This window comes from Nelumbo nucifera, chromosome 4 (genome assembly GCF_055504915.1).
Source record: "Nelumbo nucifera cultivar China Antique chromosome 4, China Antique-T2T, whole genome shotgun sequence".
NCBI lineage: Eukaryota > Viridiplantae > Streptophyta > Magnoliopsida > Proteales > Nelumbonaceae > Nelumbo > Nelumbo nucifera.
The window spans coordinates 7,277,865-7,303,389 of NC_142652.1; the positions used below are offsets into that span (position 1 = coordinate 7,277,865).

A 25,525-nucleotide genomic window follows, 5' to 3' on the forward strand; every position below is an offset into this window, starting at 1 on the left:
TTATATTTTTACCTTCTAAGGGCTGAATAAAGAATTCTTCTTTTCTATTTTTTGATAAATGAATGTAGAAATTTTGTTACCAATGATATTAAAAACAGAAAAGTACAAACATGCTAAGCATTCCAAGCAGAGGCACGAGTGCATCCTCATATGCAAAAGATTTACAACTGTGCCCAATACATTCAATCCCTATTCACCCCCTGCTTGGAAAGCAAGTCTGCTAACCCATTTGCCAATCTTCTTTCTCATTGAATCCTCACAATCATATTAGATGTTAACCACTTAAATATCTTTATTTCCTCTCTGAAGGTTCAGATACCGAGTTTGGGTCCTTTAACCAGCTGACTACCAGCTTAGAGTCTCCTTCAAAAATCAATCTATCAAATTTCCAATCTCTTGCTAACTTCACCCCTAGTAGAACTGCCTGAAATTCTGCTCTGATGGAGACTCCTACTCCTGCTGGCCCTGAGAATAAAGCAGAAGTGTTTCCTTAGTTATTTCTGAAGCCAATAGCTATGGTAGAAGTCTACTGACCCATTTGCCAATCTTCTTTCCCACTGAATCCTCACAACCATATTAGACGTTAACTGCTTAAATCTCTTTATTCCCTCTCTGAAGGGCCAGATTACTGAGCTTGGGTCCTTCAACCAGCTGACTACCAGCTTAGAGTCACCTTCAATAATTAATCTATCAAAGTTTCAATCTTTTACTAACTTTAACCCTTGTAGGACTGCCTGAAACTCTGCTCTGGTGGAGTCTCCTACTCCCGCTGGTCCTGAGAATAAAACAAATGAGCTTGCTATTGAACTATGCAGCTCAAGATTTATAAAGATGACTAAGTTGGAGACACGAGATGATCGAAATGGAGTGGTGTGGATTGACACAAGGAAGGCCGGGAAGTTGGATGAGATGATGAAAGTTTTGAACGCATACCTAGTTGGTAGGTTTGTTGGAATCAATTTGGAGGTGGATAATGTGGAAGACTGGGCAGCCTTCGAATGTGGAAAGGAGATAGTCTTGGGAGCATGAAAGTTGAATGGCGGCTTGTTTTGTTCATGTTCTACATAGGAGAAGATGCTGATTGGGTTTTGGAGTTGGAAGAAAAAAGAGAAGAACCTGTGATCTTAGATTAAGCCAGTGGTTTTCGGTAGTAGGTTTGGTTCAAGGTCAAAGGAGAGTGATTTAGATTGGGTTTTGGGAATTGCCCTACATGTGTGGTGCATTTTCTCTTTTAAAATGATTGGGGAGTACTGTGGTAAGTTCTTGGTTTCTGATGACAAGAGTAGGAGGTAAAGGAGATTTCTACTATTCAAAGTTCGTTTGTTGTCCTATTTGCAGGAATAGAATACGAGCTAGGGATCTATGTAGAGGGAGATGACCAAATATTTTTTAGGGCATAGTGTCAAGAGAAGAGATGATGGTAGGGGAGAGATGAGAGTTGATAGTGTCAGTGCAGTTTGAACAAGAAAAAGAACACAGATTTGGGGTGTTTATTGTCTAATGGTTGACCACACCAAGAAAGGATTGTTTATATTAAAGAATGTAAAAGGACACTTCTGTCTTTATAGTACAAAAAGTAATGTACAAGATACAAAGAATAGAAAAGCGATGATACAACAAATAAGTAAAATTACTATTCATCCCTCACTATCTCTATTTCTACACTCCCCATCAAATTGATGGATGGGCATCATCATCAGTTTGTCCATGAGAAAGGAATGTCGGGCCCTAATCATAGCCTCTGTGAAAATATGTGCAAGTTGAAGATTAGATTGTACATGAGGCAAATCAGGCAATGAAATGCGATCGGTAGTAAGGAGATCTCTTATAAAATGACAATCCACTTCAATGTGCTTCATCCTTTCATGGAAGACAGGATTAGAAGCAATCTTGATTGCACTTAGATTGTCAGCCAATAAAGGAACAGAAGAGGACTTGGAAACATTTAAATCATGTAAAAGTGACTGGAGGAGCCAAATAATCTCATTGTATATTGAGGACATGGCTCTATGCTTCAGTGGGTGACTTGGAAGCAGTCTGTTACATCTTGCATTTCCATGAGATAAGAGAATCACCTAGAAATATGCACCACCTAGTAGTGGATCTTCTGGTGTCTGGACAACCAACCCAATCAGCATCCGCATATGCAGAGAGTTGAAGTGAAGAGGTGGATGGGAAGAACACACCATAGGAAAGTGTACCACAGATATATTTGATGACACAGTGTAAAGCTATCATGTGAGGTTGGCGTGGAGCAGAAACAAATTGACTCACAATCTGGACTACATATTAGATGTCTGGGTGAGTCATTGTTAGATATATAAGGCTGCCCACAAGCTAACGATACAAAGTGGCATCTTCAAGAAGAGGACCATTATCCTTGCTTAGTTTCAAGGTGACTTCTAGGGGAGTATCAACAAATTTTGTATTAGTAAGATGATCAAGACTGACAAGATCAGTGTCTTATTTCTGCTGATTAAGGAAATAACCACTAGAATTGTGGTGAACTTCCAAGCCTAAGAAGTATGTAATTGGTCCCAGATCTTTCTTCTTAAAGGATTGGCTAAGAAGGTGCTTGAGCTGATGTATACCATCCTGCTTATCTCTAGTTATGAGAATATCATTAACATATAAGAGAAAATGCACTCCCCTGAGAACTCTGAGATGTAAAGAGAGAATAGTCTGAGGATCTCAGTATGAATCCAACATCAATAATCACAGATCTTAACCTCTCAAACCAGGCACAAGGAGGAGGCTTCATGTACAAAACTTCCTTCAAATTCCCATGCTAGAAAGCATTCTTGACATCCATTTGGTGAACAACCCAATTCTTGACTGCAAAAATGGCCAACAAAAGATGAACAATTGTCATCTTGGTTATCGGGGCAATTGTTTCCTCATAGTCTATCCCATATTCTTTCTTGAACCCCTGTGCAACAAGTCTAGCCTTATACCTGTCCAGGTTGCTGTTAGACTTCAACTTCACAGATTACACCCATCTGCTATTAGGAGGAGGCTGAACCAACTCCCAATTGTCATTCTCTATAAGAGCAGCAATTTCAGCATCCATGGCATCCTTCTAGTGAGTGTGTGCTACAGCTTGCTGGTAAGACTTGGGGATATCTGTAGTGGACAAAACAACAGAGAAGGAGCTATGGTTTGAAGGAAAACCATAGCGGTCAGGTGGTCTAGAAACTCTAGTGGAGCAGCACAAAGTAGGAACACGAATGAAAGGAGATGGTGTACTTACAGAGGGAGGAGTGAGTGTCATACCTTGCTTTGGAGGAGAGGTTGGGAGCATAGGGGATAAAGCTCCTAGTTGCTTCTTGAAATAGAGTTGGTGCAACAAACGAGAAGAGGGTAATATTTCTGAGGTACCTACAGGCTCAAAGTGTTGAAGAACAGAAGCTGAAGGAGCAGAATACTTTGTGATATGTTGAAAAAATGAAAGATTTTCAAGAAATATCACATTCTGAGAGATTCTAGTCCATCGAGATTGAGGATCATAACATATGAATCCCTTGTGGTTAGAACTATATCCCAAGAAAGACACATAAAACAGATTGCGCAAACAATTTAGTGCACTCATGAGGAGGAAGATGAACAAAATAGATGCAACCAAACACATGAAGCATGGATAAGTTGGGAAGAGTCTTAAACAGAGACTGATGTGGAGATATATTATCAAGAACAGATGATGGAAGGAGGTTGATAAGATGTACAACAGTGCTGGACGCCTCTACCCAAAAGGTTGTAAGTGCATGAGAATCAAGAATGAGAGTTCTAACAATACTTAGGATATGGCCATTTTTGTGTTCAACAACCCCATTTTGTTGAAGAGTGCCAGGACAGGACTTCTGAGACTGTATACCATGGTGTTTAAGGTAGGCCTCGAACTCCCCATCAATATACTCTCCCATTGAATTTGAATGGAGGGTACAAATGGTGGTATTAAACCGTGTGGTCACTCTGTCATGAAAAAGTTTAAATATAGCAAATGCATTTGATTTCTTTCGAAGAAAGTATATGATAGGCCCCCAATTAATTTTACATACACTAGGAAGGGGAAAGGTTAGCTAGCGGCCAGGGGGGGGGGAATTGAACATGGGGGAATTTATGGCTGGAGGGAATAAGGAGAGTTTTTGTGGCATTTATAGCTTGTCAGTTGAGAATAGGAAGAGTATAGGGCATTTAGCATTTATAGCTTGTTAGTTGGGAATAAGAAGAGTGGGGCATTTATAATTCGGCCAGCTGGGCATTTATTATGGAAGGCAATTATGCTGTAAGATGTGTATAAGAAGGGGCTTTGGGGGATGGAGAAGAGGGACTTTTGCTGAGTACAGAATTATGAGAGTGCTTGGGAGAGCCGGCGGTCTCTCGAAGAACCGACTTACTGTACGTGATCTTCTTTTCTTCTAAATGAATATCAGTTCCCTGTTGAAGTACTAGTGGTTTGGATTCTGCTGTGAGTTTATGAACTGCGTGACAAATTTCTGGGACATATCAGTGGTATCAGAGCACATCTTTCCTCGGCCATGGTGACAGCTAAGGAAGTGGCATCGTAGGTGGAGGGTTTCGAAGAACGCTTGACTTCTCTGCATTCTGAAGTGGATGGCTTGCGTGATGAGATAACAGCTGGACTTTCGAAGATCACTTCCCTGGAAGGAGGCGCTCAAGACTTGGTAAGCCGTTTTGATCTGTTGCTGCAGCAACAGTCCTTGTCAGCTCCTTTGTCTACAGCTGACAATGTTCCTCCTGTATCCGCATCAAGTTGTGCGGCTGACAAAGGGAAGAGTGCAGCTTTCTCAACGTCCCCTTCAATGACAGTCCCGGAACATACTTCTGATTCACTTCCTCGAAAGTTGGAGCTGCCTATTTTTGATGGGGAAAATCCAGACGACTGGCTTTTTCGCGCGGAGCGCTATTTTGAGATTAATGGCTTGCTTCCGGCGGAACGTCTGCGGGCGGTAGTTGTCTGTTTAGAGGGTGATGCATTGGTGTGGTATTATTGGGAGGATGGTCGGCGACCCTTTCGTAGCTGGGCAGAACTCCTCCTTGAACATTTCCGATCAACTCAGGAGGGAAACTTGCAGGAGCAGCTTCTATCATTACGTCAATCCACTACTGTCAAGGAATATCGTTGCCATTTCGAGGTGCTTTCTGTCCCCTTACGTGACCTACCGGAATCAGTCCTTGAAGAAGCAACCTTTGTGAATGGGTTGCGCCCAGATATCCAGGCCGAACTCCGACAGATGGAACCCGTTGGGCTGATTAGAAAAATGGTTGCAGCCCAGAAAATTGAGGAAAAGAATCAGGCCTCTCTAGAACCCACTTTAACTCACGGGTTTCGCAAGTGACTACTTATGCTGTCACCCGACCTACACGAGCTGCAATCCCTCCTCCTTCATCAGCCCCTATTATTAAAGCCCCACCTCCTGCTTTCAAAAAGATGACCGACAAAGAGATGCAGCAGAAACGCGCGAAGGGTCTATGCTTCCGTTGCGACGAGAAATACAGCCTGGGACATCGTTGTGCTCAGAAATCACTTCAGGTTTTATGGGTTCAAGATGACGTGGAGGAAATTGCTTCTGATGTGTCTAATTGGGACTGCACTTCCGGGGACACTGAAATTGCTTCGGCTCTAGAATCAGCCGCACTTTGTGTCTTGTCTCTTGTTGGGTTGTGTGCGGCAAATTCCCTTAAGGTGCGTGGATGCATTTTGTCACGTGAGGTGGTCATATTGGTAGACTCGGGTGCATCCCACAACTTTATCTCCGAAACTTTAGTGGAAGAATTGAAATTACTCCGCACCCTTACACACGAATTTGGAGTTCAGATGGGAAATGGTGATGAGGTGAGAACTTCCGGAGTCTTCCGTCAGGTTTGCCTCAACTTACTCGAATTGGATGTCATTGCTGATTTCTTTCCCTTAAAGTTGGGTTCTACGGATGTCATTCTTGGTTTTCCTTGGTTAGCATCCCTCGGGGACTCGGTGATGAATTGGGGTAACATGTCTATGAAGCTCAATTTGGGAGGTGTCCTGGTAAAGTTGCAGGGTGACCCTTCTCTCTGTTCCTCTCAGGTATCTTTGCATGCCATGATGCGTAACTTACAACATGAGGGACAAGGGGTTTTGATAGAATTAAAACAGTTGCAGATAGTGGATCCTCCGCTGAACTCTGTCTTGCATACAGCCCCGCCAATCTCCACCTTACTAGATGAGTTCAAAGATGTTTTTGACATGCCTACGGGCTTACCCCCTACACGGGCTACGGAACATGCTATTGTCTTGTAGGAGGGCACTTCTCCTATCTCTGTTCGTCCTTACATATATCCTCAATTCCAGAAAGATGAGATTGAACGTCTCGTCTCTGAGATGCTGGCTGCGAGTATTATTCAGCCAAGTACAAGCCCCTACTCGAGCCCGGTCCTTTTAGTCAAGAAGAAAGGCGGAAGTTGGCGTTTTTTTGTGGATTACTGAGCCCTTAACCGTGCTACTGTTTCGGATAAGTTCCCCATTCCGGTCATCGAAGAACTTCTCGATGAGCTCCATGGTGCTTCTATTTTCAGCAAAATTGATCTTAAATCAGGTTACCACCAGATCCGGGTCCGCAGTGAGGACATTCCCAAGATTGCATTTCGCACCCACGAGGGCCATTACGAATTCCTTGTCATGCCCTTCGGTCTCACCAACGCGCCCTCAACCTTCCAGTCATTAATGAATACTGTATTCCCTGATTTCCTCTGTTGCTTTGTGCTTGTATTTTTTGATGATATTCTGGTTTACAGTGCTTTTGAAGCTGCCCATTTGGATCACCTTTGACAGGACTTCTCTATGTTGCGCACCCACCGTCTCTTTGCCAACACAAAGAAATGTATCTTTGCTCAACCTAGCATTGAGTACTTGGGTCATATTATTAGCGTGGCTGGTGTTTCTGCCGATCCTTCTAAAATCCAGGCCATGGTTGACTAGCCTCAACCATCTTCACTTAAAGCTCTTCGCGGTTTTCTGGGACTTACAGGCTATTATCGTCGTTTTGTGCGTAACTATAGTAAAATAGCATGGCCATTGATGCAGCTGCTTAAAAAGGATGCTTTCTCATGGAATTCAGAGGCTGAGAATGCATTTCAGGAGTTGAAACGGGTTATGACGACCGTACCAGTGTTAGCCCTTCCAGATTTTTCCCAGCCCTTCTTGATCGAGACAGATGCATTCGGGGTAGGCCTCAGGGCGGTATTAATGCAGAATAATCGGCCTATAGCTTTTTATAGCCACAAGCTTAGCCCGTCGGTACAGTCAAAATCTGTCTACGAGAGGGAATTAATGGCCATTGTCTTTGCTATTAAAAAATGGCGCCCCTATCTTCTTGGAAGACGCTTTATTGTTCGGACCGACCAACGGAGTCTCAAGTATCTGTTGGAGCAGCGGATTGTCGAAGGTGAGCATCATATGTGGCTTCTTAAGCTTATGAATTATGACTTTGAGATTCAGTACAAACCGGGCGCCGATAATACCGTGGCTGACGCCCTATCCAGAGTTCATGCTAAAATGCACTTAAACTCACTTACAGTACCTATTTTTCTTGATTTTGATGACCTTAAGGAGCAAGTTGATGATGATCCTTTTCTGGCCAACATCAAGCATACCATACAGCAGGATTTGACTGCCTATCCCGCCTATTCTTTAGTTGGAGAACACCTACATTATCATGGTAAATTGGTTCTACCGGCTTCTTCCCCATTTATCCCCCTCTTACTTAAGGATTTTCATTCGGGAGTTGTGGGAGGACACACGGGTATCCGTCGGACCTATAGGCGCATAGCAGCTGAATTTTACTGGCGGGGGATAAGGCGTTCTGTCCAGGAGTTTGTGCAGGCCTGTGATATGTGTCAACGCAGTAAATATGAAGCCATGTCCCCTGCTGGCCTTTTACAACCTTTATCCGTACCTGAACAGATCTGGGAGGATATTGCTATGGACTTTATTGAGGCTCTTCCTAAATCAAAGGGGTTTGATACAATTATGATAGTGGTCGATCGTCTCTCCAAGTATGCCCATTTTATCCCTCTCAGTCATCCCTTCTCAGCTCTCACGGTTGCTCAGGCCTTCCTACACAACATAGTCCGTTTACATGGCATTCCTCGCTCGATTGTATCTAATCGTGATAAGGTCTTTATGAGCTTCTTCTGGCGCGAGCTTTTTACCCTGCAAGGTTCAGAATTGCATCGTAGCTCAGCTTACCATCCTCAGACAGATGGACAGTCGGAGGTGGTTAATCGCTGTTTGGAGACTTATTTGAGGTGATTTGTGGCTGATTCCCCCTCCCGCTGGTCTTCTTGCATATCGTGGGCAGAATACAACTATAATACCTCTTTTCACACTACTACTGGCATGACACCTTTCAAGGTGGTTTATGGGCGTGATCCTCCTCCATTAATCCGCTATGAGCTTGGCTCTACGGCTAATGCTGATGTTGAAGCTGTGCTCCTTCAGTGAGATGCTATACTTAGGGAGCTGCGTGCTCATCTACACCAGGCACAACAAAAGATGAAAGGCTCGGCTGATGTGAACCGCCGTGATGTTAATTTTGAGGTTGGGGATTCGGTGTATGTACGAGTGCGACCTTATCGCCAACAGTCTCTAGCTCACCGAGCCAATGAAAAGCTTGCCCCTCGATTTTATGGACCATTTGCTGTTGTGGAAAGAATTGGTGCTGTGACTTATAAACTTCAACTTCCTCCAGAGGCAAGGATTCACCTTGTTTTTCATGTCTCGCAACTCAAGAAGGCAATTGGCAATCATATCTCTTCTCCCGTGATTCCTTCCACTTTGTCAGCTGATATGGAAATGCTGGTGGAACCTGCAGCCGTTTAGGGGGTGCGTCCATCCACTATGCCTGGAGTTACTGGTTCGGAAGTGCTTATCCATTGGCAGGACCTGCCTGATTTTGAAGATTCATGGGAGCATTTTTACTTACTTCGCGACCAATTTCCTCATTTCAACCTTGAGGACAAGGTTAGACTTTGGGCGGCGGGTAATGATAGGCCCCCAAATAATTTTACATACACCAGGAAGGGGAAAGGACAGCTAGCAACCAAGGGGGGGGGGAAATAATTGAACATGGGGGAATTTATGGCTGGAGGGAATAAGGAGAGTTTTTGTGGCATTTATAGCTTGTTTGTTGAGAATAGGAAGAGTATAAGGCATTTAGCATTTATAGCTTGTTAGTTGGGAATAAGAAGAGGGGCATTTATAATTCGGCCAACTGGGCATTTATTATGGAAGGCAGTTATGCTGTAAGATGTGTATAAGAAAGGGCTTTGGGGGATGGAGAAGAGGGACTTTTGCTGAGTACAAAATTCTGAGAGTGCTTGGGAGAGCCGGCGGTTTCTCGAAGAACCGACCTACTGTAAGTGATCTTCTTTTCTTCTGAATGAATATCAGTTCCCTGTTGAAGTACTAGTGGTTTGGATTCTGCTGTGAGTCTGTGAACTGCGTGACAAATTTCTGGGACATATCAGTATATCCATGTATAACGAGTATTATCATCAATAAATGTTAAGAAATATCTGAAACCCATCCTGGAAATTATTGGAGACGACCAAACATCACTGTGCATTAACCAAAATGGTGTAGAAGCATGGATAGAAGAAACACGAAATGTTTAAACATGACTTTTACTTAAGCAACAAGGCATTCAAGTTCTATCCATATTCTTGGAAACAAAAGAAGATAATGGTAAACATCCAGATGAAATAAGTAAATAAAATTTCTTTGCAAAAGGATGGCCTAATCAACAGTGCTATATATTGCAATCCTTATTACAAGATAAGGAAGTAGTAGAAAATAAACAAGAACTAGTTGTTGGAGAGATAAATCACTTCTAATATTCCAGAGCGAATAGCCGTTGTAGTCTACGCCCCTTCCCCTTCACCTCCCCAGGGCGCTTGTCCTGTATCAAATATCCATCAGGTGAGAAGGTGATAGTATGACCGTGTTCAACAAGTTGTTCAGCTGAAATTAAGTTTGTTGTAAGTCTAAGAACAAATAAAGTCTGAGGTAACTTGAAGGGGGAAGAGCAAGATGTAGATAATGTGAGATCGTTACAGCCAACAAGTCAAGTTTTTCACCATTGGTTGTAATAGTGTGTTTGCTAGAAGGAAGAGGATAAGATGACTGACTGCATGTAGCTCCCGCCATATGATTGGAAACACCAGAACCTATTATCTAGAGATGACTAGGATATTTGCAGTGTCAGTCTTGGTTTGAGATGTGGAGGATGAAACATCATCTAATCCTTCAACCAAAGTCTGATATGCCTTGTGATTACTCTTCTTCGCCCCAGATTGATTCCTTTTAGGTGGATGTGTGGGGCATTCTGTAATGATGTGACCAAATTTTTTGTAATAAGTACAAGTTTTTATCTTCTTACAATGAGATATCACATGGCTGAATTCCTTGCACTCGTAACATTGCACCCTAGATAATTCCTTCTTTGGTTTAGACTTGTTAGTTGCTAAGAACACATCATCTATTGTATCATTCTTGGCATTCACTGCTGATTGAGTAATCATCCTGGTTTCCTCTCGGAGTAATTCACTCAAAATAGTATCAAGGGATGGTACAGTGTCCCTACATAAGATGTTTGATCTTATTACCTCATACTCAGGTTGGAGATGTATCAAAAAGTGCATTACTTTCCTTCTGCCAAAATGTTCCTTTAGAGTCTTGATACAGCAAGCTGAGGATATTTCACCCTTGTGAATAAGCTCGTACTCTTTCCAAAGATTGATGATCCTCGCATAATATTCCTGAATTTTCCTTTCACCCTGGCTATAGGAAAATATCTCAGTTTCAATCTGATACTGGCCTGAGATGTTGGACTACTGATACACTTTCTCCAAATATTCATACATTTCATTGGCTGCCCGAAGACTCCTCATAGGGATGGCAACATCAGAGGTGACTCAACTCAAAATCCCGGATGCAATCTGCGCATTATTAATCTTCCAAGTTTGCTGCCCCTTTGCATCAGTCATTTCAGGCATAGTGGTGGATCCATCGATGTCACCCCACAACCCTTTGCCTTCAACATAAAACTAAAAATGGAACTACCATAAGGCATAGGTTCCATCAAACTTAACAAGAAGAACATCATTTCTTTCAAATGCCAGAGTGAGAGAAACAATGAAGGAAATAGGTTCTAATAGGCTGGAACAATATGAAGAACAGTCTAGGGCGACACCAGATCTAAAATATTAGAGCAAATGGATCAGTAGTTTGAGAGAAAACTTCAAAAAACTGACCTGATGGGCGTCCCAGTCCAGAAAATCCAGATTTCTTGTCTTGAACAGAACAATCCAAGAAGAAAGGATATGATAGTCCGAAATGGTTGAGAAGTAGACCCAACTCGATGCTGAATAAGGATGAATAATGTCTGAGATCAGGACGAACCTGCTCTGATACCATGCCAGTGCAGTTCGAACAAGAGAAAGAACACAGATTTGGGGTGTCTAATGGTCGACCACACCAAGAAAGGACTATTTATATTAAAGAATGTAAAAGGACACTTTTATCCTTATAGTACAAAAAGTAGTGTACAAGCTATAAAGAATAGAAAAGTGATGATACAACAACAGTAAAATTACTATTCAGCCCTCACTATCCCTATCTCTACAGATAGGGGGTGGAGTCTTAGGCTCTTAGTCCTAGCAATTTATGGGAAGTGAATCATCGTTTGAAGGTTGAAGATGACAGGAAGGAAAGGTCAAGGGGTAGAGAGGTACTTTTTAGGAAGGTTCAAATGGTTGTGTTTTGGAAGATGGGAGATTATAAGAGGCTTTCAATGGGTCGCAATTTGATATTAAGTGAAAAAGGCATTGGGAATGCTATCCACTCGTCATTTAAAAAAAATGGTATTAAAGAATGATGGTTGTCTTAAAAAATTAAAGGTCATTATAGTGAGAGGCTTCGGGTCTAAGCCTTCAGTCCTGAGTAGAAGAAGAAAAGGCATTTTGAAAAGTCAAAAAGGAGAGGCTGAAGGTTGGGTTTGGGTGGTGGAGAGATATGATAGAAATGGAAAGAAGAGCCTGGTTTTGAAGTTTGTAGTAGATTGAGATGGCCCTGAGAGGCTTCAAAGCTCTGATTCTGTTTGTATGATCTAGGTAAGTAACACAGTGAGAGTTGTGAGAAGGAAAGGGTAGAGTCTGATTGGTATGAAGGTAAAGTTATTTATTTTAGGTCCTTCTTGGTTGAGATTCAAAAGGAAATGGTACAGGAGGGGTACTCAGCTTTGGATGATCAGGTTGTTGTAAGGTTAGAGGGGAGGAGGAGAAGGAGACAGGTTTGAGAGACAGAGTGGAGGAAGTGGTAAGGGGGGATGGGGGCACCGAAAAGGGAATGGGAGGTGGGGAGACAAAATCTTGGAAGTTGTTGTCTGTTCAAAGGAAGTGCCAGCTGCTAGGCTCAGAGTGGACCTGGGCAGGAAAAGAACAAGTGCTATTAAGGAAGGAGATGATGGCGGTTCAGAGTCAGTGAAGAAAGCCCGAGATGCAAGTCTCATCTAATCCATCTTACTAATTTTTTCAAGGTTGAAAGAAGGTTTGGTTGGGGTTGGTCCAACTAATAAATACAAGAGAGTTTATAAGAAGGGTAAAATCATCAAGGTTTCGAAGAGGGAGATTGCTGAAGGGCAGGGAATTGAATCTCAAGCTTCAGTTGGGACGGAGCTGAAGCTGTTGACTTTACCTGAAGATGGGCTAGAGTTGCTATTAGGGCCATAGAAAAGGAAAAGGAGGGTAGTTGTGATCTGGAGAATGTTCATGTTGAGGAAGGTTCAATCAGCAAGGAGGAAATGGGAGGAAAGACCGAAAGTAGGAGATTGAGGGGTTGGCTGACAGGAATATCAAGGTTGGCAAGATCTTAGGTCTGTTTTTCTGGGGAGGAGAGGAGTTTGCTATAGTTGTGACTGTTTTTCCTGCTTTGTGGCCTTGATGATTCGTGTTGTTTTGCTTCTGTTGATTGGGTGTTACTTTGACAGCTTGGTGTTGATTATAATCAGCTTGTTCCATCTTATTTTTTAATAAATTTCTTTTACTTTACTATAAAAAAATAGAACTTATTCTTGCTTCCTCTTCATTTTTCTCGTCTTTATTTGCTTATTGATACTTGTGTCTGAAGCCTCTTGTTATGTGTTGGAATTTTCTGCTTCACAAACATATGGTATCTTAGCCACAAGAGAAAATGTCTTATCAAATTCAACTCCAGAAGTTTGAGTAAACCCCTTAGCCAAGGTTCAAAGTATCAATATGATATACCTTGTATTAGGTGTATCATATAATATCTTTGCCTCTTTGGATTTCCTGTTTATTTCATTTGAATGGATAACAAGCCAGGTGATACCATCACAGCAAATTTGAACTCCATTCAATCATACTTCCAATGAAATAAGTAATAAGAATCTGTTAACTAATCTTGACTGCAATTGGCCAGTCACAAAATCAAGAACCAGGCTAGCTTTCTGTTATTGATCAAAAAAAAAAAAAAATCAAGAACCAGGCTGGTTTGAGCATTTAAAAAAGTTCACTCACTGTTCATTTTCAGCATAAAGATCAAGACTTTTATTTCATGAAACTGTTGCATATAATCTTCACCGCTTGATGCATCTACAAGTCATTAACTCCTGCATACATATGATCACCAACCTCTTGGAATTTCCCACTAGAGGATCTCATATCGTACACGACTCATGAAACTGTTGTATATAATCTTCACCGCTTGATGCATCTACAAGTCATTAACTCCTGCATACATATGATCACCAACCTCTTGGAATTTCCCACTAGAGGATCTGACATCATACACCACTCACCACAGTTGATGTGATGGTTAAAACCATCACAAATCTCCGAAAAAGTAGTAATTGGCCTGACTAGATTCTCATTTCTCTATATAAAACCAGAAAATAAAGAGAGAAGAAAATGGATTGAAATAGAACAAGGAGAGAGGAGACGAAGAGAAATTGGGCCACTTTATCCTGCACTGATACCATGTAAACTGGTAGAAGTGGCTTCAAGAACATTTAGAGAAAAGGAGAAGAAACTGTGCACATGTGGAAGAGAGGAAAAAAACCCATGCTGCGGTTTGATTGATATTTCAGGTGCAGTTAGTCTCACCTAGCAGTTGGCGGGCATATATATTAATCCTAACAATTGTCAAATTACAATCATGGCTTTGTTTAGTATAAATTATGGGCTGGAGTGTCCTTAAACAAGGGAAGTCTAAACTACCCTGCCACCCAATAACACATCAAAGGTCTATTAAACAGAACATAACATGACAAATAACTTTTTTAACAAGTGGTTTGCATTCACTATCCATGGGTGGCTCCGCTTTTTGTAATAGTTGGATCTTAAAAGCAGTTGCCTTTTTCCTCTTTCATGGAAAGAATTTTGTCCTGAAAGACCTTGTTACTTGTCCAAAATAGACCTCCTTTCATGGATGCCTTTTATATTTATTAAAGTTAAGAGTATGTAGAACTAGTATTGATTGGGAAAAATTCCAATACAAGATTTAGCATGGGGATGATATCGTCAATTGCGGGTCCCCTACCTAATGGATGGTCTGGATTCACCTGAGGATCCCCTTCATATGGTAGAAGTAGGTGGGGTCATGTAGGAAATGCCCCTACTTGTTTTGATCAGGAAGCTTTTTCTATATTATATATGGGATATGTATATTTTCCAGGCTAGATATCATTGACCAAAACTTGATGTTTGAAGCCTGGACCTTGATTGTCCTATGTTTGGATCTAGTGTTGGTCCTTGCTGAACAGGTCTGAATGGGAAAACCTAGGCTTGGGCCTTCTGGGTTGGTCTGGTCATTATCAGTTTATCACCTCTGGTGTTTCATGAATTTCATTCTTATTTAATTATTTATCTTACAGACTACATTCATTTGTTATGTTCTTGTAAATTTGCAGACTACAGACTACATTCATTTGTTGTTTTCTTATTGTAAATTTGCAGAGAGGAAAATGTTCTTTTGTCGAGCATCGGACGTTTCTTCACTTATATCGAAGTTTCCATCGTTTGTGGATTTTTTTAATCTTGATGTTCCAGGTTTATATCTAAAGACCTCATGGATTTTTTCCCATTTTTAAACGTTGATGTTTACGTTTGATAATGTTGTTTTGCTTGTGTTGACTTCAGGGTTTGACAATTATAGCTTTCAATCATAGAAATATTAATCTCAACACCTTCAAGACATTGCTTAGCATTGGGCCAACATTCGCTATTCTGAACTTTGTTGAGAGTAAGTTTCTTTTATTTTCTATGTAGCTCTGTTTTATTGAAAGTATTTGTCAGATCTAATATTTATTTCACATCCTCCACTTTGGCCTTTTCTAATCATATTTTCACTGCATTTGCAGGTTGTTTAGATGTTCTGCTTATGTTTGGGGCATACTCAACAGCAAGGGGCATGGCAATCTCAAGGCTTGTTATTAGGTTTTTTTGGTTTGGAATCAGCTCAGTATTTGTAACATATGTCTACCTGTGAGTAGCTCAGCTTTCAAATATTGTTCCAGATATGTGAAATTGCCTGCATCGCTTCAATTTCTTTTTACTTTCCAAGTTCTGACATATTTAGTGAATTCATTTCCTGAATTAGCTTCTGCTTTTGAAATTAAATGCAGGAAGGTTCTGGAGGAGAGAGATAACCCAAACTCAGACTCTTTCTACTTTCGGATTTATATTATTGTGCTTGGTGTTTATGCTGCCGTACGCTTGTTCCTTGCAATAATGCTAAAATTTCCAGCTTGTCATTCAGTGTCAGAATTTTTTGACAAGTGGTCCTTCTTTCAATTTTTTAAGTGGATTTATCAGGTTTGTTCTCCCTGAAATTCATTTTTGGTCACTGCAATGTGATTTGTCTCAGAAATGTGTTCCTGGTGTTTTCTATGTCTATTGTCACACTGTATGTGTGGTTTTCAGGAGCGATACTATGTTGGACGTGGCCTTTTTGAAAGGACAACTGATTATCTCAGGTTTGTTGCATGTCTTTGAATTGAATGTTTTATATTTTTTTACTGATCTGCCTGTTTGGGTGTTGTTGCTGCAAAATATTTCATTTCTCTTTCTCTCATCACACTAATACATTGGTCCTGCACTGGGATGTTGTTTTAGTTTTTAAGCTTTTCTATCCTTTTCTCCCTTACTGTCTTTTGATGAGCTGTAACTTTTTTAAAAGTTTTTTTCTCAATATTGTCCATATTACCTTTCTTTTGGTGGTGTTACAAAATGTTTCATTTCTGTATCTCTCGTCTCGCTAGAACATTGGTGCTGAATTAGGATGATGTTTTAGTTTTTAATCTTATAAATCCTTTCCACCTTTTTCTCCTTTCCTGCTCTTTTGGTGATCTGTAACTTTTTTTTTAGTTTTCTACTCAATAGTGTTAGTATTTCATGTTGGATGATGCATGTAGTCCAAAGGGCCATTGTGCCTGCAAAGTAAAAGGTTCCTACTTAATTGGTGTCTTTCTTTTGGCTAGTTTTACTCTCCCAATTCTAGGGGCATGCATCCATCATCTATGTGTTCCCATTATTGCTGCTGAACTCTGAAGTCTATTGACAGAGGTCGATATACATTCAGCTCATTTCTAAGATTCTCCATCACCTTTTCGAAGAAGGAAATAATTTCGGTAAAGCTAATAAACTTGAGTCACATTATTTTGACCTGAATATAATTGCTTCCCAAGTCACATGTTCCCAAATGTCTTGGCTGTATCTGGGAAGAAGAGGTTGACACTGATTTTCGTGTTCAGGCTGTTCCCAAATGTCATTATCTGAATGTTCTTCTGCACCCACTTGTTATAGCCTGAAGAACCGATTTCTGGTTTAGGTTCAGTAATATACTTCACTTTGCTTATCCTGGTACATAGTTCTCCCCATTTCTTTGACCGAAGCCACCTGTACTACAAAAAAGTTTGGACTGATAACAAATCTAGGCTTGATATCACCATTCAAAGAAGTCACTCATCAATCAAAGACATATCTTAGGTCTGATCTTCTATGGATATATGGAATTCATACACTATTGTCATTGTTGGAAGGGTTAGAATCCAACTTATGGATGGCCGAACCATGCTAGATGGCTGAGTGAAATTTCAAAAATTTTCTAACCCTTTTGGGCACCGATTTCACAGTGTTTTGAAAAGATGCATTTTTTCGAATCGATCTTGCACTGAACTAGATCAGATTTGAAACCAAATCAAAAGGGGAAATTATACCTGATACGGATACCACAAGCGCAGATACCAAGGTGGAAGTTCACACCAAAATCAGTCCTAAAACCAGCCTTCACTGAAGATGGTGTAGTGTATAGGTGAAGCCGATTTAGCAACACTATTTTCTCCAAAACTGCTATCCAACTTGCTTGGATCGAATGGGGTGAGTGAGCCTGATCTTCTTCAACATTTTTTTTGCAAAAATTTTAAGAAAATTGATAAGAAATTAGTTTTTGAAAGCCTAGGTTGAATTAGGGTTTCTTGGTAAACTAGAAAAAGAGGAGAGAACAAGAGAGAGAGGTCTTCTAGTTTGGTTCACCCTCTTCTTCTTTTATCTCTTTATGGAGCACTCTCCTAATCTAATTAGGAGATTATCCAAACCTGATTTGGTTCTGGACTCTATTAAGATATAAGCCTTATCCTCTTAAGAGGATATGTGCTCCATACCCAAAACCAAACCCAAATTCAATCTAGAGCAATCTTATCAATTTTGTGCCTTAGGCCCATTTACTTTAAATGCTCATGACCCAAGGTGTTGCATGGCCACTTTAGGCCTGATATTGTATGGCATGGGACCCTACAATGATCTCACACAAGCCCATATGGGTTTGGCCCAACTTTTGAAAGAGGCTAGGCCAAATTCACTGCTCAGGGTAGTGAACCCCTGAACCAGTCAGCATTGGTCTAGTTTGGGCCCAACATTTACACCTAAGTGATCCTTGGATTCATCCACCCTATGAAGACCCAAGGATAATGGAACCATGTAAGACAAAGCCCATCAGGTAACCAGCCCTGTAATGGTCTCTTACACTTAACCTCTTGGCTCATAATGATCAAACACTACCTGACAGGGAAGGACCTCTCCCTTGGCTACAAGGTGCAGTGCTACACTCTTTGCTCGGATGGATCACGGGATTAAAACCTTTTGCAAACCTTTTTCATAAAATAGTAGTATATATAACACATAAATACTATTTTTTTTGATGAATAATAGTAAGTTTATTGATTCAGAAGCAAATTAGAGTGAGTTCATACATCATCCCAGTGAGAGGCGCGAACTGCAACCCCTCCTTGAAACTTACAAGTAAACTAGGAAAGAAAAACAAGAATCACAACTGAGCCCAAAATAATTCTTCCCTATTTACCCCTTGCTTAGCTAACACATCTGACAAGGTATTTGCTGATCTCCCCACCCACTGTACAGTGACCAACATATTCCTTGTCAACCAACTAAATTTCTTCATTTCATTCTTGTATTGCCACATAGCCTCTTCAGAATTTTTCAACCAACCCACCACCACTTTGGAATCCCCCTCGATTATTAGTTGTTGTACCCCCAGCTGGTTTGCAAATTGGACCCCTTGTACAACAGCTAAAAGTTCTGCCCTGATGGAATTCCCAATTCCCAAAGGACCTGAGTAGAGCAACAAAATCTCTCCCTTCTCATTTCTCAAAGCACCCCCCATTCCGGATAATCCTGGATTACCCATGCTGCTTCCATCAAAGTTCAACTTAATTGAGCCTTCGGGTGGAGGAGACCAGCTTGTAATTGATTTGGCCTTTAAAGATGAGCACCTTGCTACTGCTAACCAATTTCTCCAAATGTCATTAAAGGAGAATTGACGAAAGATTTCCAAGGTCTTCAGCCAATGTATTGCCCTGTTTAACACACAGTCTTTCAAATCTTGGCTGTCCTTATCTTTAAAAATTTTGTTCCTTTCTTCCCAAAGAGTCCAAGTCAAGGCAGCACGAGCACATCTCCACATAATTCTCCCTATTTTTGTAGGCCAATAAAAGGTAGAATGGTTGAAGAGCATGTGAACTTCTGCTGGTAGACTCCAACTACCCCAAAACAACAAAAGTAGCCAAGCCCAAAGGTCTGCAGAAAAGGGACAAGATACTAATAGATGGTAACAATCCTCACCGTGAGCTCTACAGAGGATACACCAATTAGGAGAAATACAGAGAAAAGGTCTTCTCTTTTGTAGGTTGTCTAAAGTGTTTACTTTCCCATGGAAAACTTCCCAACAAAAAGCCATAATTTTTTGGGGGACTGGCCTACACCAAATTTCTTTTGACGGAAAGGGTTGGTGAGTAGAAAGTTGAGAGATGGACTTGAAAAAAGAAGCACAAGTGAAGGTTCCATTGGGTCTAGGAGTTCAAACCCTCTTATCTGGCTTGGAGGGATCCAAACAAACCTGATTAAGACACCCAAACAAAAAAGAAATAGACTCAATTTCAGCATCCCTAAGTCCTCTACGAAAACCAAAATCCCAAGTAGGATCTATGGGTGTTCCCAAGGGTGAGACAAATTTTGAGACCATCTCTTTTTTGAACAAAGAAATAGAAAAAAGCGAGGGGAACAAATCCTTTAACGGTGAGTCTCCTACCCAAATATCCTCCCAAAAAAGGATAGAGTTGCCAGAACAAACTTCATACCTGATAAAATTGAGGAATTGAGGAAGGGTGTTGTGAATAGCCTTCCAAGGTGCTGCTAGGTTAGCTTGCCTCGATACACCAGCATCCCATCCATTCTCTGACCTCCCATGAATGCTTCCCACCACCTCATGCCACAATCTCTCTCTTTCCAAAGGCCATCTCCACAACCATTTCCCTAACAGAGCTTGATTCTTTCTAATTACCCTCCCAATTCCCAAACCCCCCTCTTCTTTACTTCTGCACACAATTTCCCAATTAACCAAGTGATCATTTTTCTCTTGTCTCGGCTCCCATAAGAAGTCTCTCATTAACTCTCCAGCTTCCTAGCTTCACTAACTGGTGTCCTAAAGACTGACAAATAATAGGTAGGTAAGTTAGCCAAGGTAGCTCTTATTAGGGTAATTCTTCCTCCTAAAGAAATATAGTTCCTCTTCCAAGAGACGAATCTCTTCTCAAATTTTTCTAATACTGGGGTCCAAAATCTACTCTCCCTAGGATTTGCCCCTAAAGGAAGCCCTAAATATGACATAGGCCAAGCAGAGGTGGAACACTCAAGACACTCCGCAATAGCCTAGACCTCCCCTACCTCCAAATTTATACCTGCTACGCAACTCTTTTCCAGATTTATTCTCAAATTAGAGACACTTTCAAATCCTTTTTATTAGCTCCTTTAGGTTTGCTACCTTTTCACTAAGACCTCTTTCACAAAAAATTATTAGGTTGTCTGCAAACTGAAGGTGGGTGATGGGGACTTGGTGTCTCCCTATTCTCCAACCCCTGATGGCATCTTCGTTGTCAGCCTTAGTAATGATCCTACTAATCACATCACCTACTAAGGTAAAAAGGAATGGTGAAAGTGGATCCCCTTGCTTGACACCCCTGCAAGCTGGAAAAAAATCCCTCACCGTACCATTTACCGGAATAGAGTAGTGACAAGTACTGATACACCCAAAGATCCAACTACACCACTTGTCCCCAAAACCACCATTCCGCATAACCTCTAATAGAAACTCCCAGTCCACCAAATCATAGGCCTTTTCAAGATCCAATTTACAAATGAATCCTTTCCTACTAGACCTTTTCATTTCCTCCACACTCTCATTCGCATATAAGATCTGATCTGTTATTTGTCGCCCTTGAATGAAAGCCCCCTGAGTTTCACTAATGATGGTAGGGAGGACTGTTTTGATTCTCAATGAGAGCACTTTAGCCAGAATTTTATAGATGCTTGTCACCATACTAATAGGCCTATAATCTTTTGGGTGGTTGGCATCATTCTTCTTAGGTATCAAGGCCAAAAAGGTGGCATTAATTCCAGGGTTTATAGTGTGATTGTCTGCAAATTCCTTAAAGACTTCAGCTAGATCCTCTTTCAACACCTCCCAACAGTCTTGATAAAAACCCATTGTAAAGCCATCTGGACCCGGAGCCTTGGATCTATCCATTAGAAAGACAACTTTCTTAATCTCTTCTTCCTCGAAATCCTTTTCCAGCCACCTTGCCACTCCTTCATCAATCCTTGGCCAATCCACCATTTCCATGACTGTTCTCTCACTCAAAGGCCTTCTATAAATCGATTTGAAGTGGTCCACAAATTTTCTGGCTATGTCATCCTGGTCGGTAATCACCTCCTCTCCTATCTCTAGCTTGGTCACAAAATTCTTTCTTCGTCTCCCATTGGCCAAATCATGGAAGAATCTAGTGTTCCCATCGCCTTCCTTAATCCACTTGTGTCTAGATTTTTGTCTCCAACTGATTTCTTCCCTCAATAACACATAAATACTTTTGCAAAACCAGATTTCAAACACAAGTGAAATCCATTGCCGACAGTTTAGTTTTCAATCAGAGAGAGTATTTTGTCTAACGAAGGGGCCGATCCTATCACTATGATCATCCACTCAGGTGAATTCTTAGACTGCCCCAACATACCTAGGTATTTGACCCTTAATGAATCTCACTGGTTGGCATATCAAAGGCATCCCAGTCCAATACCTAGTGTAGTACCATAATCAAGTCTAGGGTTATGTGTAACTTTCCAGTTTTGCCCATTTATTTCTAAGGTTCAGGGCATAACTGGAAATTGGTCCGGTTTTAGTGCTTCTAATAAACTCCCATTGGCTGTGCTTGGGGTCTAATCCTAGCAGCTGAGACAAGCTGCTCCAACTCCTTAGCAACACACCAGTGTTAGCCTTGTTAGGATAAACTCCCCAAGTCTATCCAATGGCTAACATTCTAAACTAACACGAGTCTCTTAATTGTCCAGTTTAAGGGGTTATACACAGAAACATACCAATATTAACATGAAACAATAATGTACTTTATTCATTTACAAATGAATGTTTTTGTACATCAAACTGATTGGAGCTAAGGGCATACATTGTCTAACAGTCATATTCCTAACAATGAAAAAAAAAAAACTTCTTTACCACTCTGAATTGACAACAGACCTGAGAATTTTCCTTGAACAGAATGATACCAAGAATCAACACTGAAAAGATGGCTGCACATTTCATTCGAGTCACTTCGATACACTACCAGCGCTTGTCCATTTTTGTAACTGCTGTAGCAATCATCACCTTCAATTGCTGACCAGTATTGTTAGCATTCTACCTCCAGCCTTTCTCATCAACACTGAAAATCTTCACTAATAACTGATCGTACTGCTCCAAGCCTCCAACTAACATCTCATTCAACTGCTAAACTGTACTGATAGCATCTCCTAGCTGACCTTGTCGACATTGAATAACTTCACCTGTAAAGTTTGTTATTACCAGCAATCATATCCCTCTTTGATCTGTCAAATAGAGGGATCTGTGCCCTGATCACATGCAATCCACAACTACCACAGTTGAACATAGATAAACTACAGCTCCCTGTCCTCTGATCTGATTCCTTACAGGAGAATTAGATTTGGATACATGTGCAACAGGTCTAAGGAAAAAGGAAAGATCAATTGCAGCTCACAAGAGATGCTCTGTTGCCATATTATGTATCTTACAATCAATCTTAATATATTAGCATAATAACAAAGAAGAAAATAAACTGGAAACAAAAGGAGAAGAGGAATGATAATAAGAGAGGAGAGATAAAGAGAACAATGGGGTTCAATATCAGTTCCCCATCTACTCCCAAGTTATATTTATAATATGCAATTCTCTTACAAGTCTAAGGACAAGAAAGCCCCTACTTAAGTAACCTATAGAAAGTGGAGAGAATTAAACTACCCACTCTATTATTTAAACATATATATATTTCTAACTGTCCTTTTATATAATGACAATGCTTTCCATCAGAGCCTCCACAAAATCATTAGAGTTCTATATCTCCAATTTGTTTTCGATTACCTATATATGAATGCTTTTTTTATGGAATTTCTCATTTTCAACTGTATTATTGTCTATGTATTATGTTTAATTCCTAATGGTTTATATTTATTTTGCCCATAACGATGATATGCGTTAGTAAAGAGGTTATTTGCAAGTGGTCCTTTAGCTCAGGTGTCTTGTTATGGTCCATTGGTTTTATGTTATGCAAATGATAAGTTTTTCAACATTTTTAAATGACTATCTTTTTTTTTCTCAATCCAAAATTCAGGTATGTCTCATTCTGGTTGGTGATTTTTGCATGTAAATTCACCTTTGCATACTTTCTCCAGGTAACCTATGATCCCTTGAGTTACATTCTTATTTTATCACCAAGATGTATGAACAAGTGGATGTACTATTCATGGCTAACATGGACTTTGCTATCTTTGTTGTGTCATCTGACAGATTAAACCATTGGTCCAACCTTCCAATATTATTGTGGGCCTCAAAACCTTAAACTACTCATGGCATGATCTTATCTCAAAGAGTAAGCCCCATCCAACCCCACCCACCTAAAAAAAAACAGAAAAAGGAAATGTGCTCATTTTCTGTTGTTTCTATTGTTTGCTTATTGATTTTGGGTGCATACTGCTAACGAGATCCTGCACTTTATTCATATTGAATATTATTATGTTTAAAAAGAAAAAGGCTATCACCATCATCATTTATTATTTCTTTTCTACAATTAACAAAATTCTTATTTCAGTTACAGGAATTAGGATATTTAAAAAAAAATTCTAATAATGTTTACCATTTAGGTAATTAAATGAATATTGTAGCGTTTAATCTAAATTAAATGGAAAACCTAGAGTATCATAAGCGGGAAACAAACGTATGTGTCAAGGTGAAGAAATTCTGCCAAAAGCAGGGAAAACCAAAATAAATTAAACAAGTACATTAAATCCACTGAGCATCGACATTTACAAGGTCTTAAGTTGGTTGAAATGGGCACCAAAGGCCAAGCAATCCAAATGTTCAAACTGAGGATGTATAATGATTAACGACCAATCATTCATCAAAGAACAAAGCTATTAATGGAACTGATGTCCATTTATCCCATTTTGAAGTCATTGGTATGCTACCCAGATAGGAAAGGACTTGGCTATGGTGTCAGATATAGAATTAACACTAAAAATTGATGTATCCAACACAATACAGCACCTTGGTGCAGGTATCTGGGCGTCATACTTGTTGCTCAGAGTATTTGTTTAGAAATACATCAGATATAATTTTTTCTTTTTATCAATTTGCCATTTTTTCTATGGTCATTAATGGTCTATAGTTGATGCAGTATGTACTTGGTAAGGCATGTGATTGTACTGAGCTTAATCCCCTTTATGTTTAGATGGTAATATGTAATTTGTCTTCAATTTTGCTAATTAATCACAGTTTTCTCAAACATTTTGCAAACTTTGGAATTACAATGACCTGCATGATATTTGATTTTTGTGTAATTTCACCAGGTCTCTTGATCATAATGATATTTTCTTAATTTTCTTGTCATCACATTGCTGATTTATGCTTGTGACAATTTTTGGCAGACAATAGTAATGCCTTGACGATTGCTAGCCTATGGGCACCTGTTGTTGCTGTAAGTATTCTTTTTTTTTTAATTATTTTTAATTTTAGCTTCATAGTTTATGAGGGAATCTACCAGTGAGATGGTGTGTCTTGGTGAAAGCCATTGTTGAAACTGAGCATCCACCTACACGTCCAATCTCCAAAGCATCCACTCCATTCACTTGGTTTCATCTTCTTGCACTGACAATGTACTTCACAACTCTGTATACTGGTCTTATCCATCTACCACAGTTTTCTTTTTTTTTTTTTTTTTGAGGGAAAGGTAACGAATTGAATTAGTCAACTCAAAAAACATATATAATGCACTTAAAAAAACATATACAATTTCCCTGCTCAATAAGGCACTGTGGAGGAGCCATCTACTACTAGTCAGCTCTAAATCCTAAGTTGATTCCTATTTTGCATATTAGCCAACCATCATCATCACTACACTCATCAATTAACTATGTATATGAAATTTGAGACACAAAAAATCGTCATATTCATGAGATGATAGAAATTTAAATATATTAATTTCTTTTTTTTTGATAAATGAGTAGATTTTATTAAACCAGCAAATAAGAGTTACATGCAACCCATGGAAGGGCACGAGATGCAACCTTTCCTTTAAAACTAGTTACAGAATTATAAGTACAAAAGAAATTACACAGAAGCCCAAAATAAAGTAGCCCAAAGAAACCCCCAGTTTTGTAAGTGAATCAGCCATTGAGTTTGCTGATCTGCCTACCCACTGAACTCTGATTGTCATATTCCTTGTTAGCCATTTAACCTTTTTGAGAAGATCTCTAAAACCCTATATCACAGTGTTCGGGTCCTTCAGCCAAACCACTATCACCTGGGGATCCCCTTCAATAA

The 25,525-nt window shown here is 40.1% G+C and overlaps 1 protein-coding gene across 1 annotated transcript in view; it reads left to right on the plus strand.

Annotated features, from left to right (window-relative positions):
• Nucleotides 1–25,525, plus strand: part of GSL8 (glucan synthase-like 8) — a 110,962-nt gene that overhangs the window by 37,691 nt on the left and 47,746 nt on the right. Inside the window, exons 13-20 of the mRNA XM_010250479.3 lie at nucleotides 15,028–15,120; nucleotides 15,211–15,313; nucleotides 15,432–15,555; nucleotides 15,696–15,885; nucleotides 15,994–16,046; nucleotides 23,319–23,379; nucleotides 23,495–23,576; nucleotides 24,631–24,680. Coding sequence (XP_010248781.1) covers nucleotides 15,028–15,120; nucleotides 15,211–15,313; nucleotides 15,432–15,555; nucleotides 15,696–15,885; nucleotides 15,994–16,046; nucleotides 23,319–23,379; nucleotides 23,495–23,576; nucleotides 24,631–24,680 — 756 coding nt within the window. The remainder of the gene's footprint in view (nucleotides 1–15,027; nucleotides 15,121–15,210; nucleotides 15,314–15,431; nucleotides 15,556–15,695; nucleotides 15,886–15,993; nucleotides 16,047–23,318; nucleotides 23,380–23,494; nucleotides 23,577–24,630; nucleotides 24,681–25,525) is intronic.